This window comes from Xenopus tropicalis, chromosome 2, assembly GCF_000004195.4.
Source record: "Xenopus tropicalis strain Nigerian chromosome 2, UCB_Xtro_10.0, whole genome shotgun sequence".
In the NCBI taxonomy this organism is placed as follows: domain Eukaryota; kingdom Metazoa; phylum Chordata; class Amphibia; order Anura; family Pipidae; genus Xenopus; species Xenopus tropicalis.
The window spans coordinates 161,804,755-161,823,083 of record NC_030678.2 but is presented as its reverse complement, the minus strand read 5'-3'; the positions used below and the strand labels follow the sequence as shown (position 1 = coordinate 161,823,083).

Here is an 18,329-nt window from a genome sequence, read left to right as displayed (position 1 = left end):
TTTATATGGAGGAGTTGCTATATTGTTTTCCTTAGGTAGTACAGTATGAGGGTATAGCACATTTGCGTCTGATCCCACCATTTCCACTATATAAAAGGAGTATTTTTTTAAACAAATGGGGTGTGGCAATTGGGGCGTGGTCACAAAAGTGGGCATGGTCAACGAAAATTACCATTTGTCCTTCTTTTCATTTTTCAAATGTTGGGAGGTATGCTGTTCTGCAACTATACAGTATGCCCTTAAGTACACGTGGATGCCGGCCTCTTGGAAAAGCCATTGTAAGCCGTGATAACTAATGCTGTCAGGGGTTGGGCCCCCTCGCTTTCCCCCATTGTGGTGAGATGAACTTGCAGATCATATACCTGTTCCGCAGGATCGGTGGATAAATCTTACGCAGGGACACATTAGCGCACTACCGCCGGGGGTTCCAATCCGCTGGAAGCAACGTTTGTATTCACTGACGCTGGAGAGAAGTATTAGGTAAATAAGTAACTTGCATAGGAACTGGGTATTTATATGGCACAGATCTATTTCAACTGATGTGAACGGAGCACTTCTGTCACAAACAGGAAGTTTGATGCACTGTGTTATATCTATGACGTACCGCCACCAAAGGGTTAATGCATATCAACATGAACATAATGGGATATCCCAATGTAACCCCTATTTGCCTGTGAGACCAGGCAGCGCCAGCTAGATTGGCTGTAGAGCGCGGAGTACATAGGACTCTACACACCAGATGGGCTTTCTCTATGTGGAAATATCCTTGGGGAGTAGTGCAACTACAACTCACTGTGTGCAGAGTAAACGGCGCCAGAAGGGTTTTTTTGTGCTAAACCAGAACGTGTTTATTGCCCACAGGGTTATAGCAATACTCACACAGAGGGGATATCAGGCAATTGCAAAACAAGCAGTTAGTACTAGTGGTTGTATTTATAGTTTATGTATGTGAGTGTATAGATTGGTAGGTGTGGGTTGTGTGTGCTGGGTTTACTTGGATGGGTTGAACTTGATGGACACTGGTCTTTTTTCAACCCTATGTAACTATGTAACTATGTAAGCAGAAAAATATAGTGTCCACCCGTATAGCCCACCTCAGCCGAGGGTGGGGAAGGGAAGGCCCACCAACCTGCGGAGAGTAGCCTGGCCCAGTATCTGTATCCTCAGGGTGTCCCTTAGCAACCAAGGATCCCTCACAGCCGACTATGGAGAGAAAGTGCTGCTATAGATTCTCCTGATACTCACTCCCCCTCACTCACGGGCCCCTGTCCCCCACTTCACTAGAGCCAGATGCAGCCTGTAGGGTATAATGGCTACTGGGGCCCTGCTGGTCTCACAGGAACTCCCACACATGCAGCCAAAGAGGGAGCCCCACCCCTTTACCCAGCACTGTATCAGAGTGCCATGGGAGGGGTCTCCCTGTTAGCCAATAAGGCGCAGATGCTAATGGCACACTAGATACATGGGCCTCTGCCCAGCAACAGGAAGCTATAGGGAATGGTAGGGCTTAAAGCCATAGGGAAGTATTAACCCTATGGGTCCCTACACCAATATATCTAATTATCACTTCATTTGTGGCCCTAAACATCCCAGCTCAGAGTTGGAATCACTTATATCACTTATTGAATGTGTAAGTGAGGGGCCGCTCCGCTATTGGCTATTGTATGTTGGGTTTATGGGTTGGGGGTTATTAATCACGCTGGCAGAATTGCACAATACAGGATATCATTTCATGTTATATTTATCTATGTTATTGCATTAGAGGCAAACAAATCCCTTATTTAATTGATTAATAACTGCACAGCACCTTCATTCATTCACCGCCCCCAATCTGCGCCCCCCTATCCCCCCCGCACGCAGTGCCTTCATTCAGTTTGCTCTGAGCAGGGGCCATCGCAAATTATCAAGCAGAAAATTAGGCTGGCCTGTCATATAAACTGAAGCTACAGGGCTGATTATAAAATCCTGATGCTAATTGCACCGGTTTCAAAGCTGCCATGTAATGTGAATGAATTACTAATCAGACATATTGTGACATTAATATTCTATATATACAGTATAGTGTGCCATTTATATTCTATATATACAGTATAGTGTGACATTTATATTCTATATATACAGTATAGTGTGACATTTATACTCTATATATACAATATAGTGTGCCATTTATACTCTATATATACAGTATAGTGTGACATTTATACTCTATATATACAGTATAGTGTGCCATTTATATTCTATATATACAGTATAGTGTGACATTTATATTCTATATATACAGTATAGTGTGACATTTATATTCTATATATACAGTACAGTGTGACATTTATATTCTATATATACAGTATAGTGTGACATTTATACTCTATATATACAGTATAGTGTGCCATTTATATTCTATATATACAGTATAGTGTGACATTTATACTCTATATATACAGTATAGTGTGACATTTATATTCTATATATACAGTATAGTGTGACATTTATATTCTATATATACAGTATAGTGGGACATTTATATTCTATATATACAGTATAGTGTGAGTGGGCCCCTAAGCTCAGGTAAGTGACAGCAGCACAGAGTATGGGCAGGGAATCAGCAGAAAAGAAGATGGGGGGCTACTGGGGCATCTTTGGGGGCACAGATCTTCCCTGCTAAAGGGCTGTGGGTGCCTTGGGCTGGTACAGAAGCACAAAACATAATGAGCAGCATTTCTAGCCAATTAGTTAGGTTTAAGTTCTCCTTGAAGCTTAAACTACTTGTACACTTAGCAATACTGATCAAGAGGTAAGGCAGTTTCCAGAATCTGTTGTAAGAGAAGCCCTGGGAACAAGTGGATGCAGTGTATATTTCCCCCAGATTCCTGTCATACGTGGGGTAACTTCAGCAAGTGTCAGTTTTGCAAAGGTAAAAATAAAATGTTTATTTTACTATTGTTCTGCTTGAGGGAAAGCTGGTTTACGGAGTCACTGGGGCCAATGGACAAAAGTGGCTGAATACTCCATTCCAGTAGGCTGCTCCAGGTGACTTGGGTTCCCAGACAGGTAGCTGCGAGGTGATTGGGCTGCCACTGTGCAGGGGTTGGCTTCCTGAGAGAAAGAACCTTAGTAAGAGCAAGAGCTGCTGTTTTGGGTGATCTTACATCCCTGTAAGTCTGAAAACTTATTTGTGCATATGGCTTTGTAAGGGACCTGGGGTAGTGAGGGAAAAAGATCTGTGTATTAGTAACAGCCGGACAGGCTTAGGATTTGTTGTTTTCTGTATTTCTTTTTTTTTTTTCTATTTTGTTTAGTATCTCTCCTTCGAAAAGCCTTAAATAAACTCACCAAAGACCAGTTATATTGAATTGTACTGTCTGTGCCCCTGCTTTGAAGTGTTTGAATGTGCACCCAAGGGTTTTTCCCCAGTGACTACCTGAAACCCTTACACTGCACATAATTATAGTATATAAATGACTGAATGTGAATGATCTATTTAATTTCCTAAATCAGGGTTGTCTGTAGCAAACACTTTAAAAATGAGAAGCTTTTGGCAAATCACTGATTTTATTTGAAAAACAGAAGCAAACAATTAGTAATTAATATCATTATGACCAGTGGGGTCCATAGAAGATGTCTTAAACCTTTGCCGATTCCAAGGTCCACTCTCACGTTGGCCAATCCCTGTTTGGAAAGCTGGATTCATGCCATGACCAACTAGAACCCTCCCGTGTGGTTAAATGTAGGTTATTATTGCATTCTCTTTGTGTAGCTGCTGAAGGATTATTGCCATACTAAAATAACAAAGCATTGCATACTGATTTTGTTTGGCAAATACAATATGGAGATCCAGCTCATGTTATTTTGCCTATTTCTTTCTCCCATATATGGACTGTATTCCTTTCACATCATCTTGGGGTAGACGAAAGTTTCCGGTGTTCCAATAGCGATAGGTTGGATACATCAAAGCGTTTGGATCACGAGAATGACCCAAACCCAGCGAATGACCAAATTCATGTGCGGCAACAAGAAACAAATTATATTCTGTAAAAAAATACAAGTCATGTTAAAATATGTGGCTAATGACTTTATTATAATAATATGATTTTGAATTATAGGAAGAAAAGCAAAGGATCCTGGAGGAAACCTACACAAACACAAGGGAACAAGCAAATTCCCCACTTGTGCCTGTCCCCTAACTTGTGCATCAGTAAGACCAGCAAGTTAGGGAGCGGCAGAAGCTGTAGGCTGCAATGGGGCAGAAGCTGTAGGCTGCAATGGGGCACAAGCTGTAGGCTGCAATGGGGCACAAGCTGTAGGCTGCAATGGGGCAGAAGCTGTAGGCTGCAATGGGACAGAAGCTGTAGGCTGCAATGGGGCACAAGCTGTAGGCTGCAATGGGGCACAAGCTGGAGGCTGCAATGGGGCAGAAGCTGTAGGCTGCAACGGGGCAGAAGCTGTAGGCTGCAATGGGGCACAAGCTGTAGGCTGCAATGGGGCAGAAGCTGTAGGCTGCAACGGGGCAGAAGCTGTAGGCTGCAATGGGGCACAAGCTGTAGGCTGCAATGGGGCACAAGCTGGAGGCTGCAATGGGGCAGAAGCTGTAGGCTGCAATGGGGCAGAAGCTGTAGGCTGCAATGGGGCACAAGCTGGAGGCTGCAATGGGGCAGAAGCTGTAGGCTGCAATGGGACAGAAGCTGTAGGCTGCAATGGGGCAGAAGCTGTAGGCTGCAATGGGACAGAAGCTGTAGGCTGCAATGGGACAGAAGCTGTAGGCTGCAATGGGGCAGAAGCTGTAGGCTGCAATGGGACAGAAGCTGTAGGCTGCAATGGGGCAGAAGCTGTAGGCTGCAATGGGACAGAAGCTGTAGGCTGCAATGGGGCAGAAGCTGTAGGCTGCAATGGGGCAGAAGCTGTAGGCTGCAATGGGACAGAAGCTGTAGGCTGCAATGGGGCAGAAGCTGTAGGCTGCAATGGGGCAGAAGCTGTAGGCTGCAATGGGGCACAAGCTGTAGGCTGCAATGGGGCACAAGCTGTAGGCTGCAATGGGGCACAAGCTGTAGGCTGCAATGGGGCACAAGCTGTAGGCTGCAATGCGGCACAAGCTGTAGGCTGCAATGGGGCACAAGCTGTAGGCTGCAATGGGGCACAAGCTGTATGCTGCAATGGGACAGAAGCTGTAGGCTGCAATGGGACACAAGCTGTAGGCTGCAATGGGACAGAAGCTGTAGGCTGCAATGGGGCACAAGCTGTAGGCTGCAATGGGACAGAAGCTGTAGGCTGCAATGGGGCACAAGCTGTAGGCTGCAATGGGGCAGAAGCTGTAGGCTGCAATGGGACAGAAGCTGTAGGCTGCAATGGGGCACAAGCTGGAGGCTGCAATGGGACAGAAGCTCTAGGCTGCAATGGGACAGAAGCTGTATGCTGCAATGGGGCACAAGCTGTAGGCTGCAATGGGGCACAAGCTGTAGGCTGCAATGGGGCCCTGTCTTTACCACTAAGGGGCTCCTTAGTAGGGATGCCCCGAATCCCGGATTCGGTTCGGGATTTGGGCCAATTCCAGCCTTTTTTTGAAGGATTCGGTTTCGGAAGAATCCACGGTCCCGGGCCAATCGAATCCGGATCCTAATTAGCATAAATTCACATATGCTAATTAGCATTTGGAAGTTAAATGGTAGGGGGAAAATCGTTTTCGCTGCATGTGGTAATTTTTAACCCTTCACATATTAGCATATGCTAATTAGGATTCGGTTCAGGATTCGGCAGGGTGGGTTAAGAGGTTTGGACAAACCTAAAAAAGTGGGTTCGGTGCATCCCTACTCCTTCTGCCTGGAGGATACTCAGGGTTGGACTGGGGGGGTGCAGGGCCCACCATGGCTGCCGCCCCAGGGGCCCTGCAGGTGCCCCCGCCGTCTGCGCCTCCCCCCCTAACCCCTCCCCGCTGAACCTCCCTAACCCCCCACAGGGTCCCCCACCTGACATCCTCCCCTGAGCGTGCATAAGTTTAACGCGTCAGGGGAGAACCAGTTGGCCGGGGGAGAGCCGGCAAGGGTCGGGTCTGGCCGCTGGGGCCCACCGGGTTTTTTCCCAGTGGCCCAGTCTGACCCTGAGGATACTTAATGTGTAACTTTAGAATAACATATGTTGCATGTATAGAAAAAGAAATACCTGCTGCACTATTTGTCCATTTTTCATCCTCATCAAAATGAGCATCCCCACCTATTCCATTTCCTGGAGCAAATGCATGAGCCAAAACACCATGGGGGCCATCAAAAGGGTCAAAATCTCCATGTGCTTAAAAAGAAAATCAACAAAACAGAATGAATGGCTCATATTACTTTACATTATGACTAAAGTAAAGCTTTGTACTTACAGGCAAATATTTAAATGATGTGGAATCTTGGTAAATCTTTATTAAGTCATTATTGGTCATTAATGCACACACCTGCAGGGTAGGGCAGGCAGAGTATGGCACACACAGGCAGGGTAGGGCAGGCAGAGTATTGCACACACAGGCAGCATAGGGCAAGCAGAGTATGGCACACACAGACAGCATAGGGCAGGCAGAGTATGGCACACACAGGCAGCATAGGGCAGGCAGAGTATGGCACACACAGGCAGCAGAGGGCAGGCAGAGTATGGCACACACAGGCAGCATAGGACAGGCAGAGTATGGCACACACAGGCAGGGTAGGGCAGGGAGAGTATGGCACACACAGGCAGCATAGGGCAAGCAGAGTATGGCACACACAGACAGCATAGGACAGGCAGAGTATGGCACACACAGGCAGCAGAGGGCAGGCAGGGTATGGCACACACAGGCAGCATAGGGCAGGCAGAGTATGGCACACACAGGCAGCATAGGGCAGGCAGAGTATGGCACACACAGGCAGCATAGGGCAGGCAGAGTATGGCACACACAGGCAGCATAGGGCAGGCAGAGTATGGCACACACAGGCAGCATAGGGCAGGCAGAGTATGGCACACACAGGCAGCATAGGGCAGGCAGAGTTTGGCACACACAGGCAGCATAAGGAAGGCAGGGTATGGCACACACAGGCAGCATAGGGCAGGCAGAGTATGGCACGCACAGGCAGCTAAGGGCAGGCAGAGTTTGGCAAACACAGGCAGCTAAGGGCAGGCAGAGTATGGAACACAGTGGCAGCATAGTGCAGAGTATGGCACACACAGGCAGCATAGGGCAGGCAGAGTACTGCCCATGTGTGCCAAAATATACCTGCCCAATGCTGCCTGTGTGTGCCATACTCTGCCTGCCCTATGCTGCGATCTGATAAAGGCGCACACACCAGACATGTAATACTGAGTTCAACAGAAGTCAATGGATGTGATTTCTTAGTATCTGTGTAACATATTCCTTGTACGCAGTCAGTCTAGTTCCATTGCACAGATATTATTAGCACTCCTAAAGAGTAAAACTTACAGCGTTTTGCAAATTTGATCATGATATCTGCTGTTCCCGAAGTTAGTTTTCTGAAGGTCAGTGGGGCAACATCACTCCACAGCTTGAATGCCCTTTGTATCGCTTCATCTACCTTTTGGCGAGGGAGATCAGGGGTGTAATTCTGAATTCTTAAGGAGAAAAAAATAACGTTTTGATTTTTTATTCTGTTTTTTAAACATATTTGTGATTGAAAATTTTTGGTGACCAGAGTTGCCTTAATGGGACTCCCACAAAAAGGACAGCACGGGCAGCTTTAATGTGATGCTTCCCACAAATGTGAATGAATCAGCAAGAATTTGTAGCAGAGAATCACATGAAAATCTCCAGTGCTATATTTCTTATGTGATGAAAAACTATACAATTTGGGCAAGACCAGAATGCCATAAAACTTTTAATGCCATAGGCTTTCAGCACTCCATAGTGATAAGGACTACTTCCCATGGCTTCTACTCCCCGACTGGGAGATGATGGTGCCTAAGATTATTTTCTCCATTAACTGATTCTCAGGATTTAGAGAACCTCATTTTTTTCTAGTTCAAATGGAAAATGTCACTTTACCATTAACTGTTTTTATTTTTTCATATGGCATTTGCTATATCTAGGCTGTGGTTTGTGAATCCTTCATCTTGTGATGTTGCCAGGGTTGGACTGGGGGGTGCAGGGCCCACCGGGCCTTGTGCTTCAGGGGCCCCTGCACCCCCAATGGCCCCTGTCGCCTTCAGACTTCCCCCCCGCAGGGGCCCCCACCACCTGTCTGACCCCACTCCCCGAATGCGTGTACCTGCAGCGTGTCGGGGAGGGAGACCGGCGGATCGGTGGAGGTCCCTGCGGGCATCGGGTCTGGGCCACCAGGGCCCATCAGGACTGGGGCCCACCAAGTTTTTTTCCCGGTGGCCCAGTCCGACCCTGGATGTTGATCTGCTTAGAACTGTCCAAATAAAATCAGATGACTCTTACGTTATTTCATTTTCTCACAAAATAATCTTTTAGCTGACAGCCAGACCACTAAAAAAACAACTGACAATTTAAATTCAATATATGAGCAGTTTAAACACTGGATTATAACAGGATATATATATATATATATATGATGGATTCTAAATATTTGGGGGACCTTTTTTATTGTGAATTGTTCTGAAAACAAATAAGTTAAGAAACAAATAAGTAAGAAAAATAAGTTCTCTGTGAGTTTATCATGACTACATGTATGAATCTAACCTGTATGTCAGTTTGGTGTTTTTCCATCGTGGATTTCCAGGGAACTTGCTGTATTCTGACACATCGGGCATTCCACATCGAGGAGCCTTCATCATAGCCAGAGTATCTCTGTCCAGCTTCCCCGAAACTGTCATTCTGAAGAACTTTTGCATTTCTTTGATTTTCTCCACAAATACGTTTGCCTTTAGTTTTGGGTTCATCGGATAGAACTTTCCTAAATAATCCTAAGCAATCAAAAGACATAGATTGACAGAGTATACATTATTATCATCATCAGCATTCAGGGCGCAATATGCAAAAAAACATGGCGGATTGCCCTGAACTTCATAAATGACCCGTAATATATTCTTAATTTTTACTAACATTAATGGTATAAATGCACAAAGAAAAGGTGGAACATGAGGTAATGCATAACGCTACATAATGCTACAAAGGTTCTAGAATTTATGTAAGTAGAGGGTCTACTCGTCCAAGCCAATTACATTTACTTTTATTCCTCCTTATCATGCACATCCCAGTATGACACAAAGGCATTATGATGGTGTACCTCAGCAAACTTGTAGTCTGATTGGCTGATGACATCCTCACTTTGGGGTGTTGGCATTGCAGTGCTGTAGGAAAGAGAACAGAAAACGAAGAACATTACTTGTAGCATGGTAGCGAGATATTGAGTCAGTTGCCGCTGCTGAAGTCTCCAATGTTGGAGCCACTGAAATCCTCAGTATTTATAACGGGCTGTGAATGGTGCATTATCTGTAACTAACTCAACCCTCCAACCAATTACATTTCTCCTTTTTATAAAATGACCTCATTTTTAGTGGGGCCAAACATTTATAACAGATAAGATTATTGTATCTCTGGAACGATGATGGATTTAGATAAATTATAGTTGGACAGGTCATGGAATATTGTTTTCTAATTCTGAATTTTCTTTGATAATACAGTAAATCAGGAATGGTGGAGTTCTTCAATTTAGAGAAGACTTTTGTACTTTCTCACTTTTGAGTTTGTCCTGTTTAGTTCCTACAAAGCTTGCAATTTACTTTTCAGGGGGGAAAACTGCACAATGTCCCCTTCCTCTACCCGTTGGGTTACTCAGACTAAACCTTTCATGTGATGATGCCCCTAATGGGTGTTTAAAAGGGACAATGGCAGATGCAGAAGTGATACGAGGCACTACTACTATTCAGCTGAGACAATAAATCCCCAGTATCTGCAATACATAACCCCCCACAAACTTCACAAACAAAACTATAAGTGTCTTTACGAGATCTCCCGCAGTTGCCCAAAGTTTCCTCTGAAGACAACTTCGGGCAACTGTGGGAAATCGCAGCGACACGTATGCCATCCCACCGGCAATTTACATTCTAGCCGGTGGGATGGCATCGGAGGTTTGTTGCAGCACGACTAATCTCCCCGTGTGTCACTGGCCTAAAACACCATGGGGAGGAGAAGACCCTTGACAGCTCCAGTATTCCCCAGTGTCAGTGGGTGCAATTGTGCCCCATTCATTAGAAACAGTAGAACTAACACATTGGCAACCACGTAGAAATGCAGGAACATGTTTGGCATGTACTTTGTGGTATAGTGCATTTCTAAATGAGCCCTTATGAATGAAAGTACCAAGTGTCACTAGCATAATCTAAAAGTGGCCATACAGAGGCTGATCCTATTTGACCAATTGGCACGCAGGCTAAACAGACAGATTTTGTACCAGTGATCATTCATGATATGGCCAATCTTTCATTAATCAGCTCCTTTAGGCTAACAGTCTGAATAATCAGAACAGCAGGGGGTAAAGATAATGAGATGTGTCTCCTCCTCCTTCACCCTACCTGACTGATCAAACCAAGTGGTACCAAGGTTGGGTTTTGTTCACCCAAAATACCTGCACCAAAATGTTTACAAAATGTAATTGGTATGGCCAGCTTAATGCGCACAACCCCTCAGATATACCTATATGTCTCTGTGTATTTCCTTCTTCATCACTCTATAATTGTGCATCACATCAGGTACCTATTAATCTCAATATGTTATATAACCTGGGAACTGTATATTATGCATGTAAACACAAACTGTTTTGTTTGTCACCAGAAGAACTAAAACATTTATTGATTTTTACGTCTAAACGAAAAATATCCCACAACCAACGTTGGCACAGGATAGAGTTTCCTCAATAAAAGGTGAGTGAAGCTTTGGAGGAGCTAAAGTCCAATCGATTAATTATAAATAATTAAAATCTAATCATAAAATCAGCATAATACGTTTGTAAAGATCAATGATGGGAATTCAGACTGTTCTGACAATGCCCATATTTTGGTGGAAATAAATAAATGAATGGAATTTGTGTTCCTACAGATGCCTGTAATGTACAATGTACAGTAGTACAGGTATAGGGTCCTTTATCCGGAAACCCATTATGCAGAAAGTTCCGAATTATGGAAAGGCCATCTCCCATAGACTCTATTATAAGCAAATAATTTTAATTTTTAAAAATGATTTCCTTTTTTCTATAATAATAAACAGAACCTGTACTTGATCCCAACTAAGATATAATTACCCCTTATTGGGGCAGAACAGCCCTATTGGGTTTATTTAATGGTTAAATGATTCCCTTTTCTCTGTAATAATAAACAGTACCTGTACTTGATCCCAACTAAGATATAATTACCCCTTATTGGGGGCAGAACAGCCCTATTGGGTTTATTTAATGGTTAAATGATTCCCTTTTCTCTGTAATAATAAAACAGTACCTGTACTTGATCCCAACTAAGATATAATTACCCCTTATTGGGGGCAGAACAGTCCTATTGGGTTTATTTCATGTTTAAATGATTCCCTTTTCTCTGTAATAATAAAACAGTACCTGTACTTGATCCCGACTAAGATATAATTACCCCTTATTGGGGGCAGAACAGCCCTATTGGGTTTATTTCATGTTTAAATGATTCCCTTTTCTCTGTAATAATAAAACAGTACCTGTACTTGATCCCGACTAAGATATAATTACCCCTTATTGGGGGCAGAACAGCCCTATTGGGTTTATTTAATGGTTAAATGATTCCCTTTTCTCTGTAATAATAAAACAGTACCTGTACTTGATCCCAACTAAGATATAATTACCCCTTATTGGGGGCAGAACAGCCCTATTGGGTTTATTTCATGTTTAAATGATTCCCTTTTCTCTGTAATAATAAAACAGTACCTGTACTTGATCCCGACTAAGATATAATTACCCCTTATTGGGGGCAGACCAGCCCTATTGGGTTTATTTAATGGTTAAATGATTCCCTTTTCTCTGTAATAATAAAACAGTACCTGTACTTGATCCCAACTAAGATATAATTATTCCTTATTGGGGGCAGAACAGTCCTATTGGGTTTATTTAATGGTTAAATGATTCCCTTTTCTCTGTAATAATAAAACAGTACCTGTACTTGATCCCAACTAAGATATAATTACCCCTTATTGGGGGGCAGAACAATCCAATTGGGTTTAATTAAAGTTTTATTAACGTCTTGATGGATTTAAGTTATAGAGATCCAAATTACGGAAAGATCCCTTATCCGGAAAACCCCAGGTCCTGAGCATTCTGGATAACAGGTCCCATACTTGTATATCCAAGCTGCCTGCTTTAAATGGAACTACATAAGTAGTCTGTGACCCCACAAATGTGGTTGAGGTATTACTGTAGGTATTAATAAATGGGGATGATGTGGAAATATCTGAGAGCTTTAACAGAGATAAAGGAACAGCCTAGGATTTCTCTTGGCAAAGGTCTTAGTAAAAGAAAAAACTATATAAGAGACAGTATCTAGTAGAATGAAGTCTAAAGCAACTAGACATTTTGAGTTTTCTTGAAAACGTTTACCACTCATCAGGAGAATGATGAGCCTCTGACTAAGAGCTCAATGCACAGGTGCTCAAAATGAGAGGACAACTGGAGAAGCCACTCAGACGAATGGGGCAACATTTTCAAGGAAACGCAGAAAGTCCAGTTGCTTTACACATAATTCTACTAGATACTGTACATGACCTGGATGAATGAGAATCTTCATAGACATGTAAAGAGACATTGATTCAAGGCAGAGAGGCAGAAGAATGATGAGCCTATGACTAAGTGCTCAATGCGTAAGGTGATAGAGATGTTGTTGCAATAAAGTTTTTTTTTATTTTTCTTCTTATTTTTCTGTGATATGCATGCTTTTTAAGCGCCCGACTCCATCTTTGCGTTGATCTATAAGGATTTCCACTCCCTTTGTCAAGGGTCTGGGACTGAATTTAGTTATTTATTGCAAATGATTTTTTTCTACTTGAATATACTGTGGGATACATGTTATTGTGCTTCTTAGACAGGAGAATGATCCCATAAATATTAAAGGGTGACCTCCAATACCCTTTAAAATTCATAAAAGGCTGAGAGGCTTGCAAATGTGAGAGCCATTTAACACAAGAAGAACATATGCTCATAAGTAGTAATTTGTTGAAATCTCACCCGTGGTATAGATGGGCCCAGGTGCTCATGCCCCAGACCTTCAGCTTAAGGGAGCCATCATGGGAAATCCACAGTATTGAAAAGAGGCAGGCACTCCGGTTTTAATTGAAGAAATAAGTAGCAGTAGCTCAGGAAAAATGGAGTAAAATCAAAAAAAGTTTATTGTACTAACACATGATGCTAAATGTGAGAGCCACCCAAGGAAACATTTATTTCTGTTCCAGAAAGCATGGATTTTAAGTTGCCTATTCGGCATATTTGCCTTGAAATAAACAAAATGAACAGTATTTTAAAGTATTTATATGTACCTCTTTTCTTTCATTGTACTTAGCAAGGATCATTCGTATACACATATACCCCTAGCCAAACACAAAGACATGCCATCTGCACACTCACTCATGTTTGCTTGCATACTGTTCTGTCAGTCACAGATATTGAGAAGTGCACTTAAAATTCCCTACCAACGTACCCACTGGCACTCAGTTCTGCACTGACCCAAAACATTTTTAGCAGCAGTTCTTAATTACTTGGCTTACATATTAACATACTGGAGCCCATAAATGGTTTTATTGCTCTTTTATCTGCTGAGATAGGATACAACGTGTGAAATCCTACCTGTCATTTTCCCTTTATTGAAATATTTGTTTTGACAGTGTAGATGTTGTATAACTGAGAATCAGTATAAATGGCTATACATAGGCTGACCAACTCACTGGCCTCTTTGCAGATAAATTGCTTAAAGTCAAAACTGGCGACATGTAGCCTGCATTTATTGGACCGTGTCAAAACTGGCCATCTTGGGATTAGTTTGAGAAAATTTGCTGTACACCAGATAATGCCTGTATCCCCAAGAATCTACAGATAAAATGGTGCACTGCTACAGTCAGACATACTTAAGGAAGAAGAACGAAAATTGGGGAATCGTAATAAGTCCCATCAGAGTTTCTTATGGGCAGATTTCAGTTTAATTAAAACATAACTTTTAATTCATTAGTTAAAAACACAAAACCTGTGTAGGGGTTACCAAGTATTTTTTTGGCAGTTCAATAACTGGCCAAGAGGTGTCATAGTCTTTAAAAGGGAAAGGCAACATGTGCTTGGCCTCTTTGGATCCCACCTGTTGAAGGAGGTGGGTGGAACTCAGAGCCTGGGGGGTGGTAGGCCCAGTAGGTGAAGATACTGTGAAGATAGACATTGCCATAGCTCACTCCAGAGCAGGGCCAGAACTAGGGGTAGGCAGAAGAGGCAGCTGCCTAGGGTGCAACGATTGAGGGGCACCAGGCAGGAGCCTCTCCTGCCTACCCCTAGTGCTACTTTGTCATTGCCTCCACCGCTTGTCATTAGCGGTGGAGGCAATGACCGATCTAATTGCCCGAGTTGGTGACCGGGTTGCCTAGGGCGCCTGGTCGGCTTGGCCCGACCCTGCTCCAGAGTCAGGATCAGGGTAGCTAGTGAGCAGCCTGAAGCTCCAATGAGCACTCAAGTGTATAGACCTATGGGTAGAGGTACATCCCATCGAGTTTCCACCTGGAGGGCCTGTACTCAAGGCTGGACACTTTCAAGTAATACTAAATCCGCATCTGTCAGTGGTACCTGATTTTGATGAATAATCATAGTTAATCATTTGTGACTGTCCTCATTTTTCATTTGTTTTAAGAACCACTGGTGCCTAACTGATTTATTATCATTATAACTATTACTATTATTATTATTAATAAAGTTCTACAACACTGAGTTATAGTTCAACCTTCGATCACCAAGTACACAAGGCCCATCCTGAGATGAAAAGTTGCATCATGTAAGTTGTCTCTAGCTGTGTGAATTTTGGTTAGCACAACTTTTTTGCTTATTGGTAAGTAACACGTTGGTGGTAACAAGTACTGACAGATAATCGTTTCCCTTATAAAATTTTTATCCCGTTTGTTTTTCTGTAAATGTGAAGAGGAGAAATTCAAGGGAGTTATTTTTCTACTTTACAGAGCGCTGGTAAGGCCCCATCTAGAATATGCTGTTCAGTTTTGGTCTCCAGTGCTCAAACGGGACATTACTGAGTTAGAGAGGGTCCAGAGAAGGGCAACTAAGCTGGTAAAGGGTATGGAAAGTCTCAGTTATGAAGAAAGACTGGCCAAGTTGGGTCTGTTTACACTGGAGAAAAGGCACTTAAGGGGTGACATGATAACTATGTATAAATATATAAGGGGATCATATAATAACCTTTCTAATGCTTTATGTACCAGTAGGTCCCTCCAACTGACATGAGGGCACCCTTTCCCATTAGAAGAAAGGAGGTTCCATTTGGAAAGGATTTTCCCTGGGAAAAGACATCAGTCAAGAAGGGAGACAACTAGCCAATCGTAGGGGTAATTTATGAATGCAAGCGCAGTGTGCAAAACAACATGATTTTTACCCACAATGCAGCTGTTCTTTCCAAACACTTTGAGTAAGGCTGTTTTCAGTTTAAGCACGAGTTCCCCCATGCACAAAGATGTGTAGTTGTCAGTTATTTTCCAGACCTACATACTTTCCCCCAGTAAAGCAGCATGTAGCTCTGTAGTGATAGAAAGCTAGCTAGGCACATAAATATCAATGTAACGAAAAGGAAGTTATATTTGTATAGTAAAGAAAACAACTTTAAAACTTATATGTGTAAGGCGATGGTAAATTAGGGCTACTGGGCCTCCCAAAACTAATGCTTTTCCAGTGAGACTCTCTTTCTCAAGACCCTACTCTGGGCAGTAGAGCATCCAGGATACTAATCCAAATATATCTCCTCACTGGAGCTCAGGTTGCTCAACTAGCTGGCCCTAAACTATCTATCACACCTCGGGTGTATTTATTTACACTGGAGATAAACATCACTGGTGATGTTGCCAATGTTAGTCCCCAATATTAATAAATACACCCCTAGGTTCCACTTCTTTCACAACCTGCTTGCTCAAGTGGGATTCTTCTCAAATTGACCCAGAACACATGGCTGCTCTATATTATATACTTTAACACAATACCACCTAGTGACCAAACAAATGAACTTTGACCCAGGAAGCTTACTTCCATTCTTAATTAAGGAGCCCCCTTACCTGTTACTAGGGGACTGCCTGAGAAAAGGGGTAGCAATTTTACCAATCCCCTACATAAGTCCATATAATTTGGAGACCAAAATGGGCAAAGTATTTGCGATGGCCAGTTCAGGGGTCCTTCTTTTATAAAGACACAAACTGACAAATTTACACAACCAAACAATTTTTTAATTTTATGTACTGTCACCATTCCTATATAGTGTAAACATGTGATTGGTAAGTCATTTAAATACTTGGGGATACAGGTACATACGGACCCCAATACATTTAGGCAGCTCAACCTGGATCCACTAACAGACTCTCTTTCCTTGGCGCTCAAAAACTATGGGGCAGAGTCAATATCATTAAAATGATATATTTACCAAAGCTGCTGTACATCTTACACAACACTCCATATGCTATTCCTCGCGCTGTGTTCAAAAAACTGAATACGATAATTAATCCATTCATTTGGGCAAACAAGCCACCCCGTATTTCTTGGGAAAAATTTCCCCTATAGGAAAAGGAGGCCTGGGACTCCCCCACTTTTATTTTTATTACTTAACTTCACAAATATATTATTTGCATTGGTGCTTTGCACCTAATCCATACAACCCCAACATGCCACTCCAAGCTTCAATCCTGCATTCACTTGAGGGTCTGGGCACTTACCCCTACAGGCAAGTCTCTGACATGACAGCCCTTCCAGATGTTCTTAAAACCCCACATCAAGCATGGACCACTGCACTAAAACTACTGGGCTGCCCGTTGCCATATCCTTCACCACACCTTCCCCTGTGGAAAAACTCGCTTCTCCAGCAATTGTATGACCTGCCTGATGTGATATACTGGGCTCGCTTAGGTATTAAAAAACTATCAGACCTTCTCCTACAAGACCAATTTCCAACTCTCCAAAACCTCCAGGAGAGGATACCTGGCCAACGGATCCAACTATATAGATATCTCCAATTACGTCACGCCTTCCAAGCCCAGTTCCATTCCCTTTCCCTTACACAGGAGACTACTCCCCTTGAGGAAACTTTATACTCTCCTACACCTAAAAAACTATTATCCAACCTATATAAAAGGGTAATGGAGAGCCTCCCACCACCCTTTAATCGGGCACGCCAACTCTGGCACCAAGCCATCCCAAACTTACAGGGAGACCAATGGGAAGAGGCTATAGATACAGCCTATGACTACCTAATCTCAATTAAGGATAGACTTATACAATATAAAATCTCTCCACCAAATTTATATAACCCCCCTGAAGCTACTGAAAATAGGCAAGAGACAGAACGATCTCTGCCCCCGATGTGACACCCCCGGTGCAAACTTTATTCATATGATCTGGGCATGTCCCCCTATAAATAGATTTTGGAAGGATGTAATGGGCACTATGGCTCAAGAGCTTGGCACCCCCCGAATAATTGACCCTGTAGTCTGCCTACTGGGGGTCATTGACGACATCCTCCCCACCAATGCAGCCAGAATTAGATTCCGCACTCTTATGTTTTATGCAAAAAAGACAGTTATTATGCACTGGATGGGGAATAACATACCGTCACTGAACTTCTGGAGACAGTTAGTAGATAGCGCTCTTCCGCTTATTAAACTCACATATGAAACAAGGGGAGCGATGGACAAATTCGAAAAAGTGTGGAGTGATTGGTGTAAACCAGACCCTCAAGGCCAGTAACCTTAACATAAACTGGTACCAAACAACCCCACATAGATACGCCTGCCACCAATGATAGACTATTATACCATGCACTGAAATAATGACGACACTGATAAACAACTTCTTATTTTATTGTAACAAACTGTATAGCAACATTCATGTTCTACTTTTGTTGTTTTGTTTTGATTTTGTAAAACAAATAAAATCTACCTTTAAAAAAAAAACATGTGATTGGTACACAACCTGCTGGAGCTTTTTCATATTGCATGCTATTGTATTTAATTATGCGGCAATTTCGTCTTGGACTGTTGAACATGGCTTTTCTTTGGTCAGTATTGCTGGTTACATCATTGTATATATTGGGGTATATTTATTATAGTGTGTTAGCCAACGATGATGTTGCTCATAGCAACCAATCAGCTATTAGGTTTAAAT

General features: G+C 42.8%; 1 protein-coding gene across 1 annotated transcript; it reads right to left on the bottom strand.

Moving 5' to 3' along the window:
* Nucleotides 1–3,491: 3,491 nt before the first annotated feature.
* On the bottom strand, nucleotides 3,492–9,353 carry LOC101731804 (collagenase 3-like). Its single transcript, XM_031897317.1, has 5 exons — nucleotides 9,210–9,353; nucleotides 8,663–8,886; nucleotides 7,424–7,572; nucleotides 6,151–6,276; nucleotides 3,492–4,026 (listed from the first exon to the last, which is right to left on the bottom strand). Exons 1-5 carry the CDS (start codon nucleotides 9,315–9,317, stop codon nucleotides 3,851–3,853), a joined length of 783 nt encoding a protein of 260 aa, XP_031753177.1. The 5' UTR covers nucleotides 9,318–9,353; the 3' UTR covers nucleotides 3,492–3,850.
* Between the last annotated feature and the right edge of the window lie 8,976 nt (nucleotides 9,354–18,329).